Source organism: Prionailurus bengalensis, chromosome B1 (genome assembly GCF_016509475.1).
Source record: "Prionailurus bengalensis isolate Pbe53 chromosome B1, Fcat_Pben_1.1_paternal_pri, whole genome shotgun sequence".
In the NCBI taxonomy this organism is placed as follows: Eukaryota; Metazoa; Chordata; class Mammalia; order Carnivora; family Felidae; genus Prionailurus; species Prionailurus bengalensis.
The window spans coordinates 42811464-42834210 of record NC_057344.1 but is presented as its reverse complement, the minus strand read 5'-3'; the positions used below and the strand labels follow the sequence as shown (position 1 = coordinate 42834210).

General features: G+C 35.1%; 1 protein-coding gene across 3 annotated transcripts in view; it reads right to left on the bottom strand.

Annotated features, from left to right (window-relative positions):
- The window catches only part of LOC122473252 (A disintegrin and metallopeptidase domain 3-like), a 117393-nt gene that overhangs the window by 17667 nt on the left and 76979 nt on the right, over positions 1-22747 (bottom strand). For all 3 annotated transcript variants that reach the window (XM_043563543.1, XM_043563533.1, XM_043563553.1), the window contains exons 13-17: positions 13774-13872; positions 11971-12166; positions 5165-5255; positions 4713-4902; positions 337-423 (exon numbers count right to left, since the gene is read on the bottom strand). In XM_043563543.1, the coding sequence (XP_043419478.1) occupies positions 337-423; positions 4713-4902; positions 5165-5255; positions 11971-12166; positions 13774-13872 (663 nt within the window). The remainder of the gene's footprint in view (positions 1-336; positions 424-4712; positions 4903-5164; positions 5256-11970; positions 12167-13773; positions 13873-22747) is intronic.

Below are 22747 nucleotides of genomic sequence, written 5' to 3'. Positions count from 1 at the left end.
ACATACACTCAACCATAAGCATATTTACATGTATGTATAAATATGTATGAATAATCCTTAATAAATTCATTTCCTAAGTATCATAATCTTGATATAAATTATAATAGATTACACTTCATATTGCATTTCTGTACAAAGTTCAAAGCTCATGAGGCCTAAAACAATAGCACATAAATCATGTACATATGTATAAATAATGGAATACAATTTCCTTATTTAACTGAAAGTTTTCAACATAATTTCTATGTCAAATAATTCTGAACCATATTATCTTGGAAAATATTATTGACGTGAACTAAAATAACTATATGTAGAAATGAAATAACCATTACATACCCCATGTCCACTGCAATTTGTAACTGAGTCACAATTTACTCTCTTTGAGTATGAATCCTTAGGAGTGCACCGTCCCCGGTCACAAAACTAAAATGTTAAAACAGCCAACAACAAAAATTTTAAATGTAAAGCCATGAATCGAGCAATTGGACTTTGTACAAAAATTTAATGCACAATATACTTTATATTTATCCTTCATATACTATATATTTATATTATCATATTATATTATATATATTATATTATATATTATTATACATGTATGTTTATATATACATAAATAACATGATTTGGAATTTCATGAGATCTACTCATTCTAAAAGAACTTGGGAGTCCAAACGGTTTGCTATTACTTTACCACATATAAAATTTAGAGAATGAGATACTATTTTTTTCCCATGAGTACAGCTGTGAGCTTATTGATACGAATTATTATAAGAATAAAAATAGCCACCTTGTACCGACCATTTTTAATAAGCTAGGATCTGTCTTTGCACTTTCTATATATTTTTATAATATACACTAATACACACTCAAAGGAAATATTTTTATCCACATTTTAGATTTGATGAGAATAAATCTACTCTTCTAAGTTCAAGCACAAGTTATTGACAAATGCAATATTCAGTGCAAGAACTACTTTCGTCACAGAGCGACATATTGATCAATGCTAAATAGCAGTGTTCCCGTCATTTTTATATTTTTTCCAACTTTAATGATAATGTCTCTTATCTTTCAAATTAGCAGTGTGACCTAGAGCAAGTAATTTAATCCCTCCATATCTCTGTTTATCCATCTTTGAATTTGGAACAGCAATTATACCCAAATTTTATAAAAGTGTAGGTTATAAGGATGAAATAATTTGTTAGACATAAAGGAATAAAAGTAGTGTCTGGTACATAGTAAATGGTCACTAAACACAGAAAGTATTTTAATTATTGTTTATTTGACCTGATTTTTCTGTAAGCTCTATGTTAATATTGTTTTATCCAAATTTTAATTTAATTTGAATATCTTTAGGGAAGTCTGTAAAAATTTCTGTTGGCTTTTCTCAGGTTATCTAATAGGATATATATATTTTATGATGAATAGTCTTAAAAATCATTATTTCCTATCACCATTAACCAATCATCATCATAAAGGAAAGAATATCAGCTTGTTCAGTAACTGGAAGTGGTCTGATGAAGCCAGCAAGAATAACAAAAATTTTGGATAAACCATCATTACCTGTGCACAAAATCATTTTCATTCTAGTGCTCCTTAAACATTGTCATTGAGGCAATAATAACTAGTCACATTTCCCTGGGCTATCTTTAGGGGAAAAATAAGCTGGAAAAGTTAAGACCCATGCTTCTAATATAATTTCCTGCAGGTAAAAGGGTCAATTTGCAGCTGGCTCTTTTGTAATGACAGCAAAAGCAAGAGACATTACAAAAGTAGTTAGGCCTGGGCAGTGGTTGGGATATGTTTTGAATATAAACTAATATACAAGATTCCTTCCTTGAACAAGATACACGGTGTCCCAGAAGCAGTCATACCATGTTTCAAAGAAAAAAAAAAACACATAAAAACAACATAAGTAAATACATATTTCCTAAAGAGAAATGTGAATTACATGTAAGCATATTTTTGTATAGTCCCAGGTATGAGTAAGATAAAAGGAGTTAATTTTATTCATTTATTCATTGATTAGCTTATCTAATTTTGGACAAATGCCCCAAACATACTTCTTTTCAAGTTTGAAATGAATGTGTTGAGATATGTTCATCTTCCCTGGCCTACGTACGTGAACTAGAATCATTTCCCCTGTTCTAAGTCTTATAAACTAAAAAATTAAAAAGCTTTCTATCATATCCAATATTAAGCAAATTTGCATTGCTGGAATATGCCTATCTCCATGCAGTATACTCTTCACCCACTATATAACATATTAAATATATGAGTGTTTTATTTATACCTTCATTATGATTAATAAGGAGATATATTTTTCTTCCTGTTAATAAAAAAATAAGAAATAAAGTCTCCCCTCTCTCCCTCCTTCTCTTGCTATCTATCAAGATAATTTTTACAGGGGCACCTGGATGGCTCAATCAGTTAAGCATCCAACTTTTGGTTTCAGCTCAGGTCATGCATCTCACAGCTTCATGGGTTCGAGCCCCATGTTTGGCTCTCTGCTGACAGGGAGAGGCCTGGCTGGGATTCTCTCTCTCTGCCCCTCTCCCACTCATGCTGTCTCTGTCTCTCTCAAAATAAATAAATAAACTTTAAAAAAAAGATAATTTTTACAAAGGACCCACCTTTAGTGAGGGAAAAGTAAAGAATCTTTCCTTTCCAACCACTCTGAAATCAACTAAACAAGAGAGAATTACACATGAAAATACAGTATAACTTTGATGAATTTTTAAAATAACCACAGGAAAATTCCAGTTCAAATTCACAGATATGGCACTCAAAACAGCTCCCCTTTTCCTAATTAATGCAAATAAAGGATCATCAGAAAGAGGCAATTGGAAGATAAAAGATTTAAGAACTTCCTGGGATTTTGAAATAAAATGAAGTCCACTAATGGATAAAATGAGGCGAGGAAGCAACATCATCAAATACAATGGTAAAAGAGAGAGCCTGGTTGATTAACTTCGAATGCTCTGGAGGAGCTGCAGCCTGAGTAAGAAGGAAAAGCAGAGGAAGAAGAGCCAAAAAGGCAGGTAGGGAAGGGTGGCTAAAATGCAGAATTTTCAATGGAAGTCTGTCCACAAAACTACAGAAGTAGTTAGCTTTCATATTCACTACTCACCTCTCCTTTCTCTCAGTTACAAAATTTAGCCGACACAACATTTTTATCCCAAAGGAGAAAGTTTAGAAAGGTATTTTGTTTTCTAAAGCAACTGAATTAATGGTGACTACAGAATTGGGGCTTTTCAAATGGTTTGTCCTCTAGAAGAGTTGCCATCCAATGCAGTATCATGGCCTAAAAGCCAGTTTCCACAATGAAGACTGTCATGTGTCCTAACTGATTAGAAAAAACAATAACTGGATGTTCACTTACTTTATTTACTTCACCAAGCTAGAAGCACACCGAATCTCACTGTTCAAAAGTTTTTACAGTGTTCAATCTCCAGTTACACCACTTCCCTTCCCGAAGGTTGTGATGAGGCTAAAAGTTCCAACCCTCTAATCTCTTGGTCTTATTGGTGATCAGCTCCATCATACAGCTATCTAGAGACCCCATCCTGTCACTTCATTAGCATAAATTCAGTTTGATTGGAAGAAGCTCTTTACGATTAACAAAAAGCATTCATTATCACGAGGGAAATTCAAGGGGTTTAGGAGCTCTTGTACCAGAAAATCAGGGAAAAAGACCAAATTATTTTTGTGTATTATACCACCTTTATGCCATTAGAATGATTTTTCCAATCAATTAATGATTAAATTAGCTGATAAATTTATGTACTTAATCTCTCACATTTATAGTAAACATTTTTTCAGTTTGTCTTAAGTGATCTTTAAAGGGATGACATGTTACTTTATAAGGTAGTCAGCACCAGTGTGTTCGTTTGTAATTATTTTATTATTTTTATGTAAGAATAAGTTTTCTAATTTTGACATAAATTTAATATTCATTTCCATTTTCCTCAATTTTTCATTTCTTAAAATATTTCATCTCAATGTTAAGTATCTAAATTTCAACGTGAGATACTTGAGTAATGTTTTACCTTAGTTAACGAATATTTCAATGGTACAAAGGACACACACAAATCATTTATTGTTTCTTAAGCTGTTTAAGAAAAATAAAAACAAAGCTTGAGATCCATTTTATTATTATGTCTTGTGAGAGGGCCAAATTTTTAATAAGTATTATGCTTTTGGAAGAAGAATTAGGGAAGTTGGCTAATGAGCAAATACCTGTCTTACTTTCATTACAACCAAATCAATTATTCTTGTCAATTGTAGCAGTACTAAATACTTTGCTTTTTTTGCTTTCTTTGTTTTTCTTATTATTCAGGTTCTTTTAACATACTTTTTGGTGTATTATTTGATTCTTTTTTGTTATTTATATAAATTTTTGCAGACCAGATCCTGGCCTAATGAAGAGGCTAATATTCTTCAGTGTGAGAAAATAAGTTCTAATATCTATAGCAAAATTCATAATAAACAAAATGATAGTGAAGCAAGTGCTCCTTTGACCAATAGAAATCCTAAACTTTAAATCTTAAGATCATTATGTAGTAACCAAAATTTGTAATATTAATTATAAAAAAAAGTTAAGGTCTTTGTCTCTCTCTCTCATGTGTGTGCACATGTGCACTCACACACACACACACACACATACAGACATCCACACACCGTATATATAATCAAGTCAAATTTTTATTTACCATATTTGGACCACACATAGTGCCATTCGCTGTATACGTAATATCATCTGTTACATGTGCTGTTGGTATTCTTAAATATGCAGAGATACACACATGGCCTCCCATGTAAGTATATTGAACATCAAATTTTTTAAATGGTATTACTTCTAAACGTGTCCAATGACAAACTATCTTTCCACAAAGGATATCCCTGGTAATATAAGGAAGAAACAATTATCCATATGTCACTTAAGGACAAAAAATATTAGGGAAATAATAGTTCAAATATGAGGGTAATTGAAAATATTACTGGATCATAGCACCAAGCTATTCAGCATATAAACAATCTTAAGAAGTGCAACATAAATATTTATCTGTATATAATACATTCACCTCTAATTTGCATTAAGCAACTCTTTGCAGTACAAACACACAAACAAAATTGGAAAATTTATAATTTTCTAAATACACACTTAAAATTACAATACTTCCGTCCACAGTTTCCAAAATCATCTTCCTGAAGATTCACTTCTTGTGTACATAGAGAAGTAGAACCCTTTGCAACTGAAAATATAAATAAAGTTCCAATTACTCATCTTTAAAACATTAAAAGCTAAAAGTGTGGTAAATTAATATAGAGACATCTAGACAACAGCAATGCCCAGTCAGTGTCAGGTACTATAAATTTTTGGTATCATCTAATGGCTACAGAAGAAGAACCATTAAAAACTCCCACTTGAGAATAGGAAAATTGCTATCATAGTGAAGCAATGACTAAGAAATCAAACCATCATTACTCTCTTATCTATAATTCTAATATTATACTCATTTTCTATCAATTACCTGAAATTTGATTAATATCTTATTCTTTTTATCCTATAATTATTAGATCTATCTACCTAGCATAGTTCAAAGTTGTTTTGATTTGTAATTTTATTTTCAAATTTGAATTTACATAAACAATACCTTTTATCATGGTTACAGGGTGGATTACTGACTTTAGAAAAATATAGTTTGAAAATGAACCACTGAGGAGCCTACGCAGGAAAGACAAATCCCGTGATATCTGGTTTTGAAAGCAAGAGGGCCAAATTTTGTGAATTCTTACAACCAGCAAGACTTAAAACCCAGAATTTTATTTTATTTTATTTTATTTTTTCAAAAAAATATATATATATTTTATTTTCAATATATGAAATTTATTGTCAAATTGGTTTCCATACAACATCCAGTGCTCATCCCAAAACGTGCCCTCCTCAATACTCATCACCCACTCTCCCCGCCTTCACACCCCCCATCAACCCTCAGTTTGTTCTCAGTTTTTAAGAGTCTCTTATGCTTTGGCTCTCTCCCACTCTAACCTCTTTTTTTTTTTTCCTTCCCCTCCCCCATGGATTTCTGTTAAGTTTCTCAGGATCCACATAAGAGTAAAACATATGGTATCTGTCTTTCTCTGTATGGCTTATTTCACTTAGCATAACACTCTCCAGTTCCATCCACGTTGCTACAAAGGGCTATATTTCATTCTTTCTCATTGCCACGTAGTTCTCCATTGTGTATATAAACCACAATTTCTTTATCCATTCATCAGTTGATGGACATTTCGACTCTTTCCACAATTTGGCTATTGTTGAGAGTGCTGCTATAAACATTGGGGTACAAGTACCCGTATGCATCAGCACTCCTGTATCCCTTGTAAAGCCCAGAATTTTAAAACTCAGTGGCTAGGCTCTGGTTGAACCCAGAGGGCATTAGGAAGCTGAGTCCCTAGTATTAGACAGCAGGACAAACAGCCAGCAGAGATACAACAGGGAAGCAGCAGTCTGAAAACTGCCAGGGACAGACAGGAGGGAGAGTGATCTATTCATCTTAGAGCATGGTCTGGGAAGGCAAGGATCATGGGGAAATGCCTCCAGGAACAAAGGAGCTAGACGTTGCCATTTTCCTCCCCCAGCCCCCACCATAAACACAGGGCCACCTGCAGGAAACAGCAATGGTGCCACCATTTGCTACCTAAGCCCAAACCTCCTGTGCTTCAGTGGATCAGCCCTTCCCAGTCATGCTTGCCTCAGTCCCAGTGCTGTGGGCCCCCTCCCCCAGAAGACCAGTGAAAACTCCAACAACACCTAGTCAACTGACCCACATGTTTTGTGGGACCTCAGTTCCTGTAGTGTTGGTGGTAGCAGGTCTCTTTCTCAAGCAGACCAGCACACACCATGTTAAAATGTGCTGTACCCAGCCATGGACCAAACACTGCCCACAACAGAAAAAAAGATCCTCTGCAGACAGCTGTACTGAAGGAAGAAAGAAGCAGGGCATAGGTAGCACACGTAGCAGACATTTCCTGAAGCATCAGGTCCTGGGGAACAGGGGACACTGTACTGCAAGGTACTAAAGGACTACTTCTTCATAAGGCCATTACCTTCAATAGCAAGATACATAGTTGACTTACCTAACAGAGAACCAAACACAGGGTTAGACAAAATGAGGAGACAAAGGAATGTGTCCTAAATGAAAGAAATGTGTCCTAAACGAAAGACCAAACCGCAGCAAAAGACCTAACCAAAACAGAAATAAGTAACATGCCTGATAGAGAATTTAAAGTAATAATCATAGAGATACTCTCCGCACTTGATAAAAGAGTAGAGAATATCAGTGAAACTCTTAATAAGGAGATAAAAAAAGAACCAATCAGAGATGAAGAACAAAATAAATGAAATTAAAAATATACCCGATAGAATAAATAGCAGGCTAGATGAAACAAAGGAAAGAATTCATAGCCTGCAAAATGGAGTACAGGAAAGTAATCATGCTGAACAAATGGGAGTAAAAATAATTATGCAAATTGAGAATACTCTTAGGGAACTTAGTGACTACATCAAGTATAAAACATTCACATCCTGGAAGGAGAGAGAGAAATGGGAGCAGAAAATTTATTTGAAGCAATAATAGCTGAAAATAATTGACAGTAATACAATAGTAGAGAAATTTAATACCCTACTTACATCAATGGACAGATCATCCAAACAGGAATACAAGGAAACAGTGGCTTTGACACTGAATAACACACAGAACCAGGTGGATTTAATGCATATATTCAGAACAATTCATACTAAAACAGCAGAATACATATTCTTTTCAAGTGCACATAGGACATTCTCCCCAATATGTCATACATTAGCCCACAAAACAAGCCTCAAGAAATTCAAGAAGATAAAAGTCAGACCCTGCATCTTCTCTGACTACAATGCTATGAAACTAGAGGTCAACCACAAGAAAAAAATCTGGAAAGGCCACAAATACATGGAAGTTAAATAACATGTTACTAAACAACGAATGGGTCAACCAAGAAATCAAAAAGCATATGGAAACAAATGAAAATGAAAACACAACTCTCTCTGGGATGCAGAAAAATCAATTCTAAGAGGAAAGTTTATAGCAATACAAGGCTACCTCAAGAAGCAAGAAAAACCTCAAATAAACAGCCTACCTTGCACCAAAAGAGATAGAAAAAGAATAAAAAACAAAACCCCAAACCAGCATAAAGAAGTAAATAATAAAATTAGAGGAGAAATAAATTATATAGAAACTAAAACACAAAAACAAAAACAAACAAAAAAACCAATAAAACAGATCAATAAAACCAGGAGCTGATTCTTTGAAAAAATCAATAGAATTTATAAAACCCTAGCCAGACTCATCAAAAAATAGAGAGGACCCCCCCCGCTCCCGCCAAAAGATCAGAAATGAAAGAAGAGAAATGAAGGAGGAGAAATAATAATGAAAACAGAAAGGATTGCAAGAGAATATTATGAAAGGTTATATCCCAACAAATTGGACAACCAGAAGGAATGGATAAATTCTTAGAAACATAAACCTACCAAAACTGAAGCAGGAAGAAACAGAATATTTGAACAGATGTATTACCAGCAATGAAATTGAATCAGTATAAAAAAACAAAAACAAAACAAAACAAACAAACAAAAATCTCCCAACAAACAAAAGTTGAGGACCAAATGGCTTCACAGAATACTACCAAACATGTAAAGAAAAGTTAATACCTATTCTTTACAAACTATTCCAAAAAACAGAAAGAAGGAAAACTTCCCAATTCATTTTATGAGACCAACATCACCCTGATACCAAAACCAGATAAAGACACCACAAAAAAAGAGAATTACAGGACAATATCTCAGATGAACATAAGGCAAACATCCTCAACAAAATACCAGCAATCTGAATCCAACAATATTTTTTTTATTTAAAAAAATTTTTTTTAACGTTTATTTATTTTTGAGACAGAGAGAGACAGAGCATGAACGGGGGAGGGTCAGAGAGATAGGGAGACACAGAATCTGAAACAGGCTCCAGGCTCTGAGCGGTCAGCACAGAGCCCGAGGCGGGGCTCGAAGTCACCGACCGTGAGATAGTGACCTGAGCCGAAGTCGGCCGCTTAACGGACTGAGCCACCCAGGCGCTCCTGAATCCAACAATATATTAAAAAAAAAAGTCATTCACCAAAAATAAGTGGCATTTATTCCTGGGGTACAAAGGTGGTTAAACATTCACAAATCAATCAATGTGATGAATCACATCAAGAAGAGAAGGGGTAAGACCCATATGATCGTTTCAAGATGCAAAAAAGCATTTGGCAAAGTACAACATCCATTAATGATAAAAATACTCAACAGGGGTGCCTTGGTGGTTCAGTCAGCTAAGCATCTGACTTTGGCTCAGGTCATGATCTCACAGTTTGTGAGTTTGAGTCCTGCATCAGGCTCTGTGCTGACAGCTCAGAGCCTGGAGTCTGCTTCAGATTCTGTGTCCCCTCTGACCCTTCCCTGCTCACACTCTGTCTCTCTCTGTCTCAAAAATAAATAATAAACATTAAAAAAAACCACTCAACAACGTAGGTTTAGACTATATAAAAGTCGTAGCCACAGCAATCAGAAAAAAAAAAAAAAGAAGAAATAAATGGTATCAAAATTGATAGGGAAGATACAAAATTTTCACTATTTGCAGATGACATTATACTATATATAGATACTATATATAGATACTATATATAGATAACTCAGAAGATTCCACCAAAAAACTACTAGAACTGATAAATGAATTCAGTAAAGTCACAGGATACAAAACTGTACACAGAGACCTACTGCTTTCTTATACACTAATAATCAAGAGGCAGAAAGAGAAATTAAGAAAACAACCCACTTATAATTGAACCAAAAACAATAAAATATCTAAGAATAAACTTAATCAAATAAGTGAAAGACCTGGTACCCTGAAAACTATCAAACGCTGATGAATCAGATTCAGGATGACACAAAGAAATGGAAAGACATCCCATGTTTATGGGTTGGAAAAATAAATATTGTTAAGCTGTCTATACTACCCAAAGCAATCTGCAAACTTATTTCAATCTGAATGAAAATACCAACATTTTCCACAGAACTAGATCAAACAATCCTAAAATTTGTATGGAAACACTAAAGACATCCAATAACCAAAGCAATAAAACAAAAACAAAACAAACAAACAAAAAAACTAGAGGTGTCACAATTCCAGACTTCAAGTTATATTACAGAGCCAAAGTAATCAAACAGTATGATACTGGCACAAAAACAGACACATAGATCAATATAACAGAATAGAAAACCCAGAATAAACCCACAACCAAATGGTTAATCTTTGACAAAGCAGGGAAGAGTATCCAATGGGGAAAGGACAGAGGACAGTCCCTTCAACAAATGGTGTTGGGAAAACTGCACAGCAACGCACATGAAAGAAAAGAAAAGAAAAGAAAAGAAAAGAAAAGAAAAGAAAAGAAAGGAAAGGAAAGGAAAGGAAAGGAAAGGGAAAAGAAAATAAAAGAAAGGAAAGGAAGGAAAGGAAAGGAAAGGAAAGGAAAGGAAAGGAAAGGAAAGGAAAGGAAAAGAAAGGGGGACCACTTCTGTACACCATACACAAAAATAAATTCAAAATGGATTAAAGACCTAAATGTGACACCTGAAACCATAAAAATCACTGAGGAGAACACAGCCAGTAACCTCCTTGGCATTGGCCATCGCAACATTTTTGTATATATGTCTCCTGAGGCAAGGGAAATAAAAGCAAAAATAAACTATTGGGACTACATCAAAAACAAAACAAAGCAATACAAAACAAAACAAAACAAAAACAAAAAACAAAAAAGCTTCTGCACAGTGAAGGAAACAATCAACAAAACTAAAAGGCAACCTGCTGAGTGGGAGAAGATATCTGCAAACAACATATTCAATAAAGGGTTGGTACCCAAAATATATTTAAAAAACTGAGACAACACAATATCCAAAAAGAAAATAATCCAATTAAAAATGGGAAGAAGCTATGAACAGGCGTTTTTCCAAAGAAGACATACAGATGGTCAAAAAGACATAGGAAAAGGTGCTTACCATCACCACTCATCAGGGAAATGAAAATCAACACTACAATGAAATTATCATTTCACACCTGTCACAATGGCTAAAATCAAAACCACAAGAAACAAGTGTTCATGAGGATGTGGAGAAAAAGGAACCTTCTTGCACTGTTGGTGGGAATGCAAACTGGTATAGCCACTCTGAAAAAGTGTGGAGATTCCTCAAAAAGCTAAAAATAGAACAATCCTACAATCCAATAATCATACTACTAGGTCTTTACCCAAAAAGTACAAAAACATTAATTCAAAGAAATGCATGCACCTCTATGTTTATAGCAACACTATTTACAATAACCAAATAATGGAAGCAGCCTAAATGCCAATCAATAGATAAATGGATAAAGAAGATGTGATATATATACAATGGAAGATTGTTCAGCCATAAAAAAAAAAAAAGAAAAGAATGAAATTTTGCCATTCACAATGACACGGATGGAGCTAGAGAGTATAATGCTAAATGAAGTAAGTCAGTCAGAGAAAGACAAATATCATATGTCACTCATATGTAGAATTTAAGAAGCGAAACAAAGGAGCAAAGGAAAAAAAGAAGAGGGAGAGGGATACAAACCAAGAAACAGACTCTTAACCATAGAGAACAAACGAGAGTCAACCAGAGGAGGTGGTTGGGGGAATGGGTGAAATAGGTGATGGGGATTAAGGAGTACACTTACCATGATGAGTACTGAGTAATGTATGGAATTGTTAAATCACTATATTGTACACCAGAAACTAATATAACTCTGTGTGCTAACTATACTGGGAAAAATACAAAATAAAATAATAAAAATGAACTTCAGAAAAAAAGTATACTATTACATTTTCCAAATAACTCTGCACACTGTCTATCTGTATCTTGGCATATTCCTTGAAAGCAATAGGCAGTGTTATTATTGCATGGTTGTAAATCAGCAGATATCACATCAGGTACACAAAACTCAGATGTTCCATTGCAAAATTCTGGAAAATCACACAGATCTTGGCTTTGTCGACATATAGTTCCCTTTACAGAGAGCTGTGAGACAAAGAAAAAGAATTATTTTTGTAAAGTAATAAACCAAAACTGTAAAAAAAATTATGTAAGAAAAGTGTAGATCTATCATTTCTATTATTACCACATTTTAACTACTTAAAGTCAAATTATGAATTTACTTGAAAACTCAAGTTTAGAAAAAGCCCAAATGTCCATCAATGAATGAACCAGTTAACAGATTGTGGTATATTCATGCAATGGAATATTTTCAGCCATATAAAGGAGCACTGATACATAGGTTACAAGATGAATGAATATTCAACACTATGTTAAGTGAAGAAATCCATACACAAAAGGTCACATATTCTATGCTTCTAACTTATATAAAATATCCAGAATAGGTTACTCCAGACAGAACACAAATTGGTGGTTGCCAGGACTGAGGGGAAGGAAGAAAGGAGAGCAAGTGCTCAATGCTCCAGGAGTCTCCTGTTTGACTGAGGAACTTGTTTTGGAACTAGATAGAGGTGGCAGTTGCATAACACTGTGGATGTACTGAATATCACTAAATTGTTTCCCTGAAAATGGTAAATTTTATTGTACATGATTTTGACCTTAATTTTTTAAAAACTCTTCCAAAAGTAAGAATTATTCCCTTTTTAAAGAACTTCCCTCTGGGATGTAGAGAAAGGGCAATGGGCTATGTAGAAAAACCTTATTGCTTAATCCTTCTGATTTGGAGACAAAGGACAAGATGAGGGCTCTGATGAAGGGAAGAGCAACAAGGTTTATTGCTAAATAGTGGAAACTCTATGCTTGCCTCCTTGAAGACAAGTGGCCAGTGACTTTAATTACTAGCACGAAGAGTGAAAAAGAACACACAGAGAACAAAGTAGAATGATATTAGGAGAGATTTCATTGATGGAGAACCTGCAAATCTGAAATCTGGCAATCAAGATCTCTAATTAATCAGCTTTTATGATTGTTGTTGACGTCTAAAGGTGACACAAAAAAGGCAAGATGCTACAATGAAGCAATCCCCAAAAGACAAATCTTACTCAGTCTCCTTCCAGGTGTGACTATAAAGGAAAACTCAATGGGAAACTTCCCAAGGAAAGTCAAGGATTCAATCTACTTCAGGATGCAGGTGTATCTACAAAGCTAACTTCAATATTAGACATGCTACATGTTGCTGACTATTCTACATGGACTCTTTTTCTGCTATTCTCAAAATGAGATTTTTATTATTATTGTTGTCTGTTTATTCAAACACTGTACATGAACTGTGTTGGGTGGCTTATTTTTAATTTCGTCATAAGTTCTTCGGTCATGAGGACCTACATTCAGGTATGACCTCAGATATGACCAAAAGGAGTCATTAGCATCCACATAATTTGAAATTGGTATTGAATAATTGGATGGATCTTCAGTAGAGATTGAAACAATACAGTGAAGGCAAACATAAGAAGGAAGGTTGAAAAAAATCTAAGGATAGCTTTTGAATTCTGAAGTCAACTGTGTATGAATCAGGTACCTAAAGTTACATACAGTATTTGAAAGTTGTGTAAAAAAATAAAATAAAATAAAGTGAATAAACAAGGACAGAAAAAAATCCTGAAAGAATGTACCATAATATTTTGAAAGCTTACCAGACAAGTGTTTTTATCACAGCATGGTCCAGTGCCACACTCTGCAGGTTCAATCAGAGTACAGTGTTCAGTATCACAGCATTTTTCAAATTTGCATGGCTAAAAGTAAATACAGTCAGGTTAAATAATAGGAATTTTCAGTTAAAGAAATCATTTCATTTATTGTCAAAATATACTATAGCATATCTCTTAATTACAATCACAGTATGATTTTTACTTCTGTACTTATTTTTAACACCACTTCTTTTAAAGTTAATATATTTCCAGTATAGGAAAAAGAATGAAATTACTTATGGTTCCATGCTCAAGAAACTGAACTGTTAAAAATGTAATTCAATTTCTTTTTTTAATGTTTATTTATTTGAGGGAAGGAGGAGGGGAGAGAGAGAGAGAGAGAGAGAGAGAGAGAGAGAGAGAGAGAGAAAATGAATCCCAAGTGAGCTCCATGCTCAATGCAGAACCTAACCCAAGGCTTGATCTCACAACCATGAGACCATGACCTGAGCTGAAATCAAGCTGTATACTTAATAACTGAGCCACCTAAGCATCCCAAATGCAATTTCTGTCAATCTTATTTGTGTTCATAAATATAACACTGTAAATCTAAAAGTACTTTGAGAGAGAGAGAGAGAGAGAGAGAGAGAGAGAGAGAGAGAGAGAATCTTAAGCAGGCTTCATGCTTAGTGTGAAGCCCAACATGGTGCTCAATCCCACAACCCTGAAATCATGACCTGAGTTGAAATCAAGAGTTGGATGCTCAACCCACAGAGCCACCCAGGCACAGCTAACAGGTTATTGTACTAAAGGATATTTCAATGAAAATTTTGTTATTATTTTTTAGCTCTAAGATTTTATATTAAAGATTAATTCTAGAAGTTATTAGGCTATAGAGTACAAAAATATTAAAGGCTGTTTATAACATACTCATTTTCTTCTTTGTATACACTTATCTTTTAAGTGCAAGAGTAATGCTTCACAAGACTGTTAGTGATATTTAAAAATCAGTAAAGTGATAAGCAAAAATACTAAGTGCTTACATCTGTTTCAGTTTTGTTATTTTTATTACTAATGTGCTGAAAATTCTATATATATACATCTTCTGGTTTATTTTATATTTCTGCATATATATTTATGTTAAGGTATTCTTGTCTTTATTTCCTTTATTTGTATGCACTTTTACATTAATTATCTTAACCCTGGCTACTGATTTATCTTTACTATGTTTTACAATTCGTCATTGACCTGATTTTGGTTTTGGCACTGATTTTGGATTTTGGATTTGGGGTTATTCTGGGTAATTTTTTGATAATACGATATTGTGAAATTATAGACTCATGATATCTGATAACTATCATCTTTTTTTTGCGGTTCTTGAATTTATAGATAAAACTTTCTTTCACCCTAACCCCAGTAAATATGTGAGGTTTTGTAAAATATTTGCATTACATGTATTATGTGTTTATTTTTATGTTGAATGGTTTGAGTCGTATATTGTGAAAGAAGCTATAATGGTGTATCTTTTTCTCATAACAGAGGTTCAATTTATCAGTTGCTTTTATAGAATAATAATTTATTCCTGATCTTTTGTAATCCCTGGATTATCATATACTATCCTATATAAAATCATATATAATGCCAATGTCTTCAATTATACTAACTGCATATAACTAAAGTGTATTTAAAAATTTTATTATTATAGGGGTGCTTGGGTGGCTCAGTCATTTAAGCATCCAACTTTGGCTCAGATCATGATCTTGCACAAGTTTGAGCTCTGCAATGGGCTCTGTGCTGACAGCTCAGAGCCTGGAGCCTGCTTCAGATTCTATGTCTCCCTCTCTCTCTACCCCTCCCCCGCTTGCCCTCTGTCTCTCTATCTCTCTCAAAAATAAATTAAAAAAAATAAAATTTTATTATTATACACATGTTTTGATATTTACAGAAGACATTTTTACATTTTCATGTTTCATTAATAAAAAATGTATTATGCTTCATAATATAAATATTTTCATAAAATATTATCAAGATTATTTAGTAAAGACAGAAAATGGAACACATTGACTATTAATATTGCAGGGGAAAAAACCCTAAAATCAATGACATGAAAAGGGAAAACCTCCAAAGGCTAGAATCAAAGAGAGTCTACAGTGAAGAATATGTTTTGAAAATACTCGATTTACAATTGAAAGCTACACTAAATTCGGGGCTTAGAAATGTTTTTTTCTTCCAAGATTTTATTTAAATTCAAGTTACTTAAGATATAATGCAGTTTTGGTTTCAGGAGATTTTTTAGTGATTCATCACTTACATATAACACCCAGTGCTCATCATGAAAACTTCCCTCTTTAATACCTATCACCCATTTATCACATTTCCCCACCGACCTCCCCTCCAGCAACCCTCAGTTTGTTCTCTACAGTTAAAAGTCTCTATGGCTTGCCTCCCTCTAAGTTTTTATCATGTTTTATTTTTCCTTACATTCCCATGTTCATCTGTTTTGTTTCTTAAATTCCACATATGAGTGCAACCATGTGGTATTTGTCTTTCTCTGACTGACTTATTTTGCTTAGCATAATACAGTGATTTTATCCACATCTTCAAAATGGCAAGATTATATTCTTCTTGATGGCTAAATAATATTACATTGTGTATATATACACCACATCGTTTTTATCCATTCATCAGTCCATGGACATTTGGGATCTTTCCATAATTTGGCTATTCTTGATAGTGCTGCTATAAACATAGGGATGCATGAGCCCCTTCAAATCAGTACTTTTGTATCCTTTGGATAAATACCTAGTAGTGCAATTGCTGGATTTTAGGGTAGTTCTATTTTTAACTTTTGGAGAACCTAAAAACTGTTTTCCAGAGTGGCCACACCAGTTTGCATTCCCACTAACACTGTAAGAGGGTTCCCCTTTCTCTGCATCCTTACCAACATCTTTTGTTTTCCTGTCTTGTTTATTTTAGCCATTCTTATAGGTGTGAGGTGATATCTCATCATGGTTTTGATTTGTATTTCCCTGATGATGAGTGATGTTGATCATCTTTCCATGTGTCTGATAACCATCTTTATGCCTTCTTTGGAAAAATGTCTATTCATGCCTTCTCCCTATTTTTAACTGGATTATTTGGGTGTTAAGTTTGTATTTTGGGGTGTTGACTTTGATAATTTTTTTTTTAGATTTTGGATACTAACCCTCTATCTGATATGTCATCTGCAAATATCTTCTCCCATTCCATATGGGGCCTTTTAGTTTTGTTGTTTCCTTTACTGTGCAGAAGCTTTTTATCTTGATGAAGTCACAATAGTTCAGGTTTGCTTTTGCTTCCCTTGCCCCTGGAGACATGTCTAGTAAGAAGTTGCTGCACCAAGGTCAAAGACATTGTTACTTGTGTTCTCCTCTAGGATTTAGTGGTTTTCTGTCTCACATTTAGGTGTTTCATCCATTTTGAATTTAGTTTTGTATATGGTGTAAAAAAGTGGTCCAATTTCATTTTTCTGCATGTCACCATACAGTTTTCCCAACACCATTTGTTGAAGAGACTGTCTTTTATCCATTGGATAGGCTTTCTTCCTTTGCTGAAGATTAATTGTCTATACATTTGTTGATCCATTTCTAGGTTTCCTATTCTGTTCCATTGATCTTTGTGTCTGTTTCTTTGCCAGTACCATACTGTCATGATGACTACAGCTTTGTATTGTAGCTTGAAGTCCAAAATTGTGATGCCTCCAGTTTGGTTTTCTTTTTCAACATTACTTTGGCTATTCAGGGTCTTTTGTGGTTCCATACAAATTTTAGAATTGTTTTTTCTAGCTCTGTGAAAAATGCCGGTGGTATTTTGATAGGAATTGAATTGAATGTGTAGACTGCTTTGGGTATTAAATATATTTTAACAATATTTGTTCTTCCAATCCATGAGTATAGATTATTTTTTCATTTCTTTGTGTCTTCTTCAATTTCTTTCATGGAGCACTTAGTTCTTTTACAGTCAGAGTAACTATTGATAGATATGAATTTAGTGTCATTTATTACCTGTAAAGTTGCTGTTCATATAGATTGTTCATTTCTATTTTTGGTGATTTTGGTATTTCTTTCTCTCCCAAAGGGTCCCATTTAATACTTCTTGTGGAGCTGGTTTAGTGTTCATGAACTCCTTTAGTTTTTGCTTGTCTTGAAAACTCTTTATCTCTCCTATTTTGAATGAGAGCCTTGCTGAATAAAGTATTCTTGGCTGCAATATTTCCCATTAAGCATGTTGAATATGTCATGAAACTTTCTTCTGGCCTGCCAGGTTTCTGTGGACAGGTCTGCTGCTAACCTTATGTGTCTAACTTTGTAGTTTAAGGACCTTTTGTCCCTAACTGTTTACAGAATTCTCTATCTTTGCAAGTTTCACTAAGGTATGTCTTGGTGCTGACTTGATTTTGTTGATTTTGAGGGGAGTTTGCTGTGCCTCTTGGACTTGAATGCCTGTTCCTTCACCAGATTAGGAAAGTTCTCAGTATAATTTGTTCAAATAAACCTCCTTCCCCCTTTTCCCACTCTTCTGGGTTGCTATGATATGGATATTATTGCACTTTATGGAATAGCTGAGTTCCCTAAGCCTATATGTGTGATGTTTTCTTCCCTTCCTCTTTTCAGCTTCATTATTTTCCATAATTTTATCTTCTATATAACCTATCCCTTCCTCTGCTTCTCCCCATTGTGATTAACTCAAGTTGGTTTTGCATCCCACTTATAGCATTTTTATTGCAGCCTGACTAGTTTTTCAGCCTTTTATCTCTGAAGCAAGGATGTCTCTGGTGTCTTCTATGCTTTTTTCAAGACCAGCTAGTATTCTTAAGACTTTTGTTCTAAATTCTTGTCATATATATTGCTTATATCTGTTTTGAGCAAATCCCTGGCTGTGATTTCTTCTTGATCTTTCTTTTGGGGAGTATTCCTCCATCTTGCCATTTTTGCCTAGGTTTCTGTCTTTTGCAAGTTATGAGAACTTGTTGTGTTTCCTGTTCCTGAGAGTAATGCTATATGAAGAGGTCATACACTGTCCATGGCCTGGAGCTTCAGGAAGTGTTTCTGGTGTATGCTGTGTGCAGTGTGTTGTGTTTTGGCTGGTCTTTCTCACAGGTCAGTCCTATGCAGAGTTCCTCCTTGCTTGCACTGGGGAGCGTTCAGACCTTTACCCAGGTGTGCTTTGATTTGTTTGGTAAAATAAGCCTAATTTTTTGTTTTAAGTTTTTTAACTTTATTCATTATTGAGAGACAGAGAAAGACAGAACATGAGCAGGGAAGGGGCAGAGAAAGGGAGACACAGAATCCAAGGCAGGCTCCAGGCTCGGAGCCATCAGCACAGAGCCTGACGAGGGACTTGAACCCACGAACTGCAAGATCATGACCTGAGCTGAAGTCGGTTGCTCAACTGACTGAGCCACCCAGGCACCCCAAAATAAAACTAATTTTAAAAAAGCCTGATTCCCCCTTCCAAAAAAGAAAGAGAGAGAAAAGGAAAAAGAGCCAAAAATAAAACGATAAAAAATAACTATAAACCTGATTCCAAAAAAAAGAGAGAGAAAGAACGAAAGAAAGGAAGAAAAGGAAATGAAAATAAACGAATGAACCAAAAACTATAAGACTGATTGCAAAAGAAAACAAAGAAAAATAAAAGAAGCAAGCTTAGTCATATTTCCACCAAAACTGAATCTGATGCTTTGGAGCACTCTTATGATCAGTAAGTAGTCTTGCTGCATAAGGGGTCCCTGTGTTGTTCCTCTGGGGGAGAGGCCCTGCTTTGGGTCACAGTCAGATCTGCCTTAGTAAAGATTCCCCTGCAGGGTGCAGGGTGCAGGATGCAGGGTTTGGTACAAGAGGTTCCAGCCTATACCGGGGGCACTGTGTTGCTCACTGAAGTCCAAGTGGGGAAGATGGTGTCGCCCTGCTTTCTTATCCCCAGACGGGAGCCCTCACAGAGAAGTGAACAATCCCCCTTCCTGTGTCCCAGGTTTCCATAAGATCCCTGCCCTCATACCTGGTGCCACAATTCTCCTGTGTTTTATCTCTGGCACACAGCTGGGATTCAAAACCCCAAATCTTAAAGGATCCGGAAGTGTGAACCCACTCCCCTCCTCCAGAGGAGAGCCTCACAGTGCTGCACTTGGAGCCTGTGCAGTTTCACCACCGCACAGTTACCTGGAATTTATGGTAAAGCACAGCAACAAGGTGCAACCAGTTTTCCTGCCCTCTGCATGCACCTCTGTCCCTTGCTGTTGAACGGCTGCTCAATGTACCCGCTATGTCTTTTGTCCTTGGAGATGCAATATACCCTCTTCCAAATGTACTCCAGGAAGGGGAACATTCTCTCCCAGTGTGACCCAGGGGATCCCCACACAGTGCTGTCCACATTCCACTCCCAGGCCTCTGCCCTCCTCCCCAGGAGCACCACTGCCTGCCCATCTCCACTCTGGTGAATGGCAGGGATTTCTAAAACCTCAGAATTTGAGCTCCATTGTTTGCAAAAACTTACAATAGTCAGTTCCTCTTGACTTCCCGGTCAATGGTTTTGGAGGAGTGTTTTTCTTGCATGAACCCAACATGCTGCTCTCTCTCCCCCTTCTCCTTCACTGTCTTCTCTCTACAAAAAAGGCTCCCTCCCCTCTGTGGCACTGTGGCTTTTCTTTTCCCCAATTCATGTATCTGCCCCTTGTATTTGTCATGTCTCCCCCTCTAATTGTGCAAATTGTTCTCTTAATCCTCAGATTGATATCCTAGGTCTTCAAAATGATTTGGTATTGATCTAGCTATGTTCTAGGGTCCTCTTACTACTCCACCATCTTAACTCTTCCTGGGCTTACAAATAAATGTTCAATGAACTGTAGTTTAAAAATGGAATCCCATGGGGCGCCCAGGTGGCTCAGCTGGTTAAGCGTCCAACTTCAGCTCAGGTCACGATCTCACAGTTTGTGAGTTCGAGCCCCACATCAGACTCTGTGCTGACAGCTCAGAGCCTGGAGCCTGCTTCAGATTCTGTGTCTCCCTTTCTCTCTGCTCTTCCCTTGCTCATGCTCCGTCCCTCCCTCTCCTTCCAAAATAAATAAATAAACATTAAAAAACCACACTTTTTAAAAATGGAATCCCATTATGGGACTGAATGTGAGACCTTTTTAAAATAGGTAACTGTGGTTTGCAATTGATAATTTAGAGAAATCAAAAGGACTTTTTTAACTCCTAGTTTTCCCAACTTTTATCAAATGTCTCTTCAGTACTTAATATCATAATTTTTTATCTTTATTAATTTTGATATATGTTGAAAACTATTGAAATGCTTCTCTATTTCTGGAATAAACTCCAAAATTATACTCTTTTTTATACGTTCACTGGGATTATTTGACAATTTTGATTTAAACATTTTGCAGTAATTTTCCAAAATATGAATCAGTCATTCAAAGTAATGCTAAGCTGGTTATTGGAGGAATCAACAACTTCCATGATTTAATTCTATGTCTATGTGCCTGTGAAGGGCACTGGAAATAGAGATTTTTAAAGTGTACACAATTAATAACATTCAGAAATATGAGATATTTACACTTTAATTTAGAGACATCTAAATAAATGGAACAATACACCAGGTTCATGGTTTGAAAATCACATCATGAATATGGCTGTTCCCCACAAATTCATGTATAGATTCAAAAAAACCCCAATCAAAATTTCTGCAATGTTTTTTTATTTTTTAGGGGGTGTGGTAAAAATGGAAAATTTGATTCCAAATTTCACATAGAAATGCAAAAACCTAAAATCACCAAATCCATATTCAGAAAAAAGTATAAAATATGAAGACACAATTTACCTGATTTTGTGAATTAGGGTAAGAATAGCTGGTATTAGTTTAAGGGGAGATATATGGATCGATGGAACACAAAGTAGGTGATGAACTGTTTTTCAATAAAGGTACCATGGTAATTCCATGGGAAGAGAAGATCGTTTCCCAATAAATGGGGTTAGAGCAATTAGATATATACAGAGAGAGAAAAATACGCCCTAATACTTAACTTACAAAAATTACTCAAAATGGATCATAGGCAGATACATAAACGCTAAAATCAGTAAACTTCTACAACACTTATGAGAAAGCTTCACAACTTTGGATCGGATAGGACACAAAATACAGAGCCAAGCCACATACTGGGGAGATAATCTGGCATAATATTTGCATGCAGTTTATATTAAGAATTTTTATACATGATAAAAAGACAAACATTAAAATATGTAAAATATGTGAACATTCAAAAGAGAGACATTTGAATGTCTCATAATCATATAAGACATAGTCCAATACAAATTAGTCATCAGGAAGATAAAATTAAAACTGCAATGAAATACCAGCACACCTCGAAATGACTAAAATATAAGAGACTGGAAGTAACAAAAGTTGGTAAGAATAAGGAACAACTGCCACTCTCATACATAGATGGTTGGAATGTAAAATACTGTAAGAACTTTAAAATGCAGTTTGATGCCTTTTTACACACTTAATAGTATAATTAACATGTGACCCAATAATTCTATTCTTAGAAATTTACCGAAGATATGTGAAAACTTATGTCTAAAAAAGACATGAATATTCTTTAGAAGCATTTTTCAGAATACTCAAAAACAAAAACAACCTAAAAGGTCATTAAATAATTGCATGAATCGGGGTGCCTGGGTGGCTCAATCATTTGAAAGTCTGACTCTTGGTTTTGGCTCAGGTCACAATCTCACAGTTTATGCATTTAAGCCTCGCTTTGGACTCTGCACTGACAGTGCAGAGCCTGCTTGAGATCTTTCTCCCTCTCTCGTTGCCCCTCCCCCCACTCAAAATAAATTTAAAAAATTGCATGAATCCACAAACTATGTCATATTCATACAAAGAAATACTACTCCACAGTAAATACCAATGAACTACAGATACATTTAATCATGCAGTTGAATAT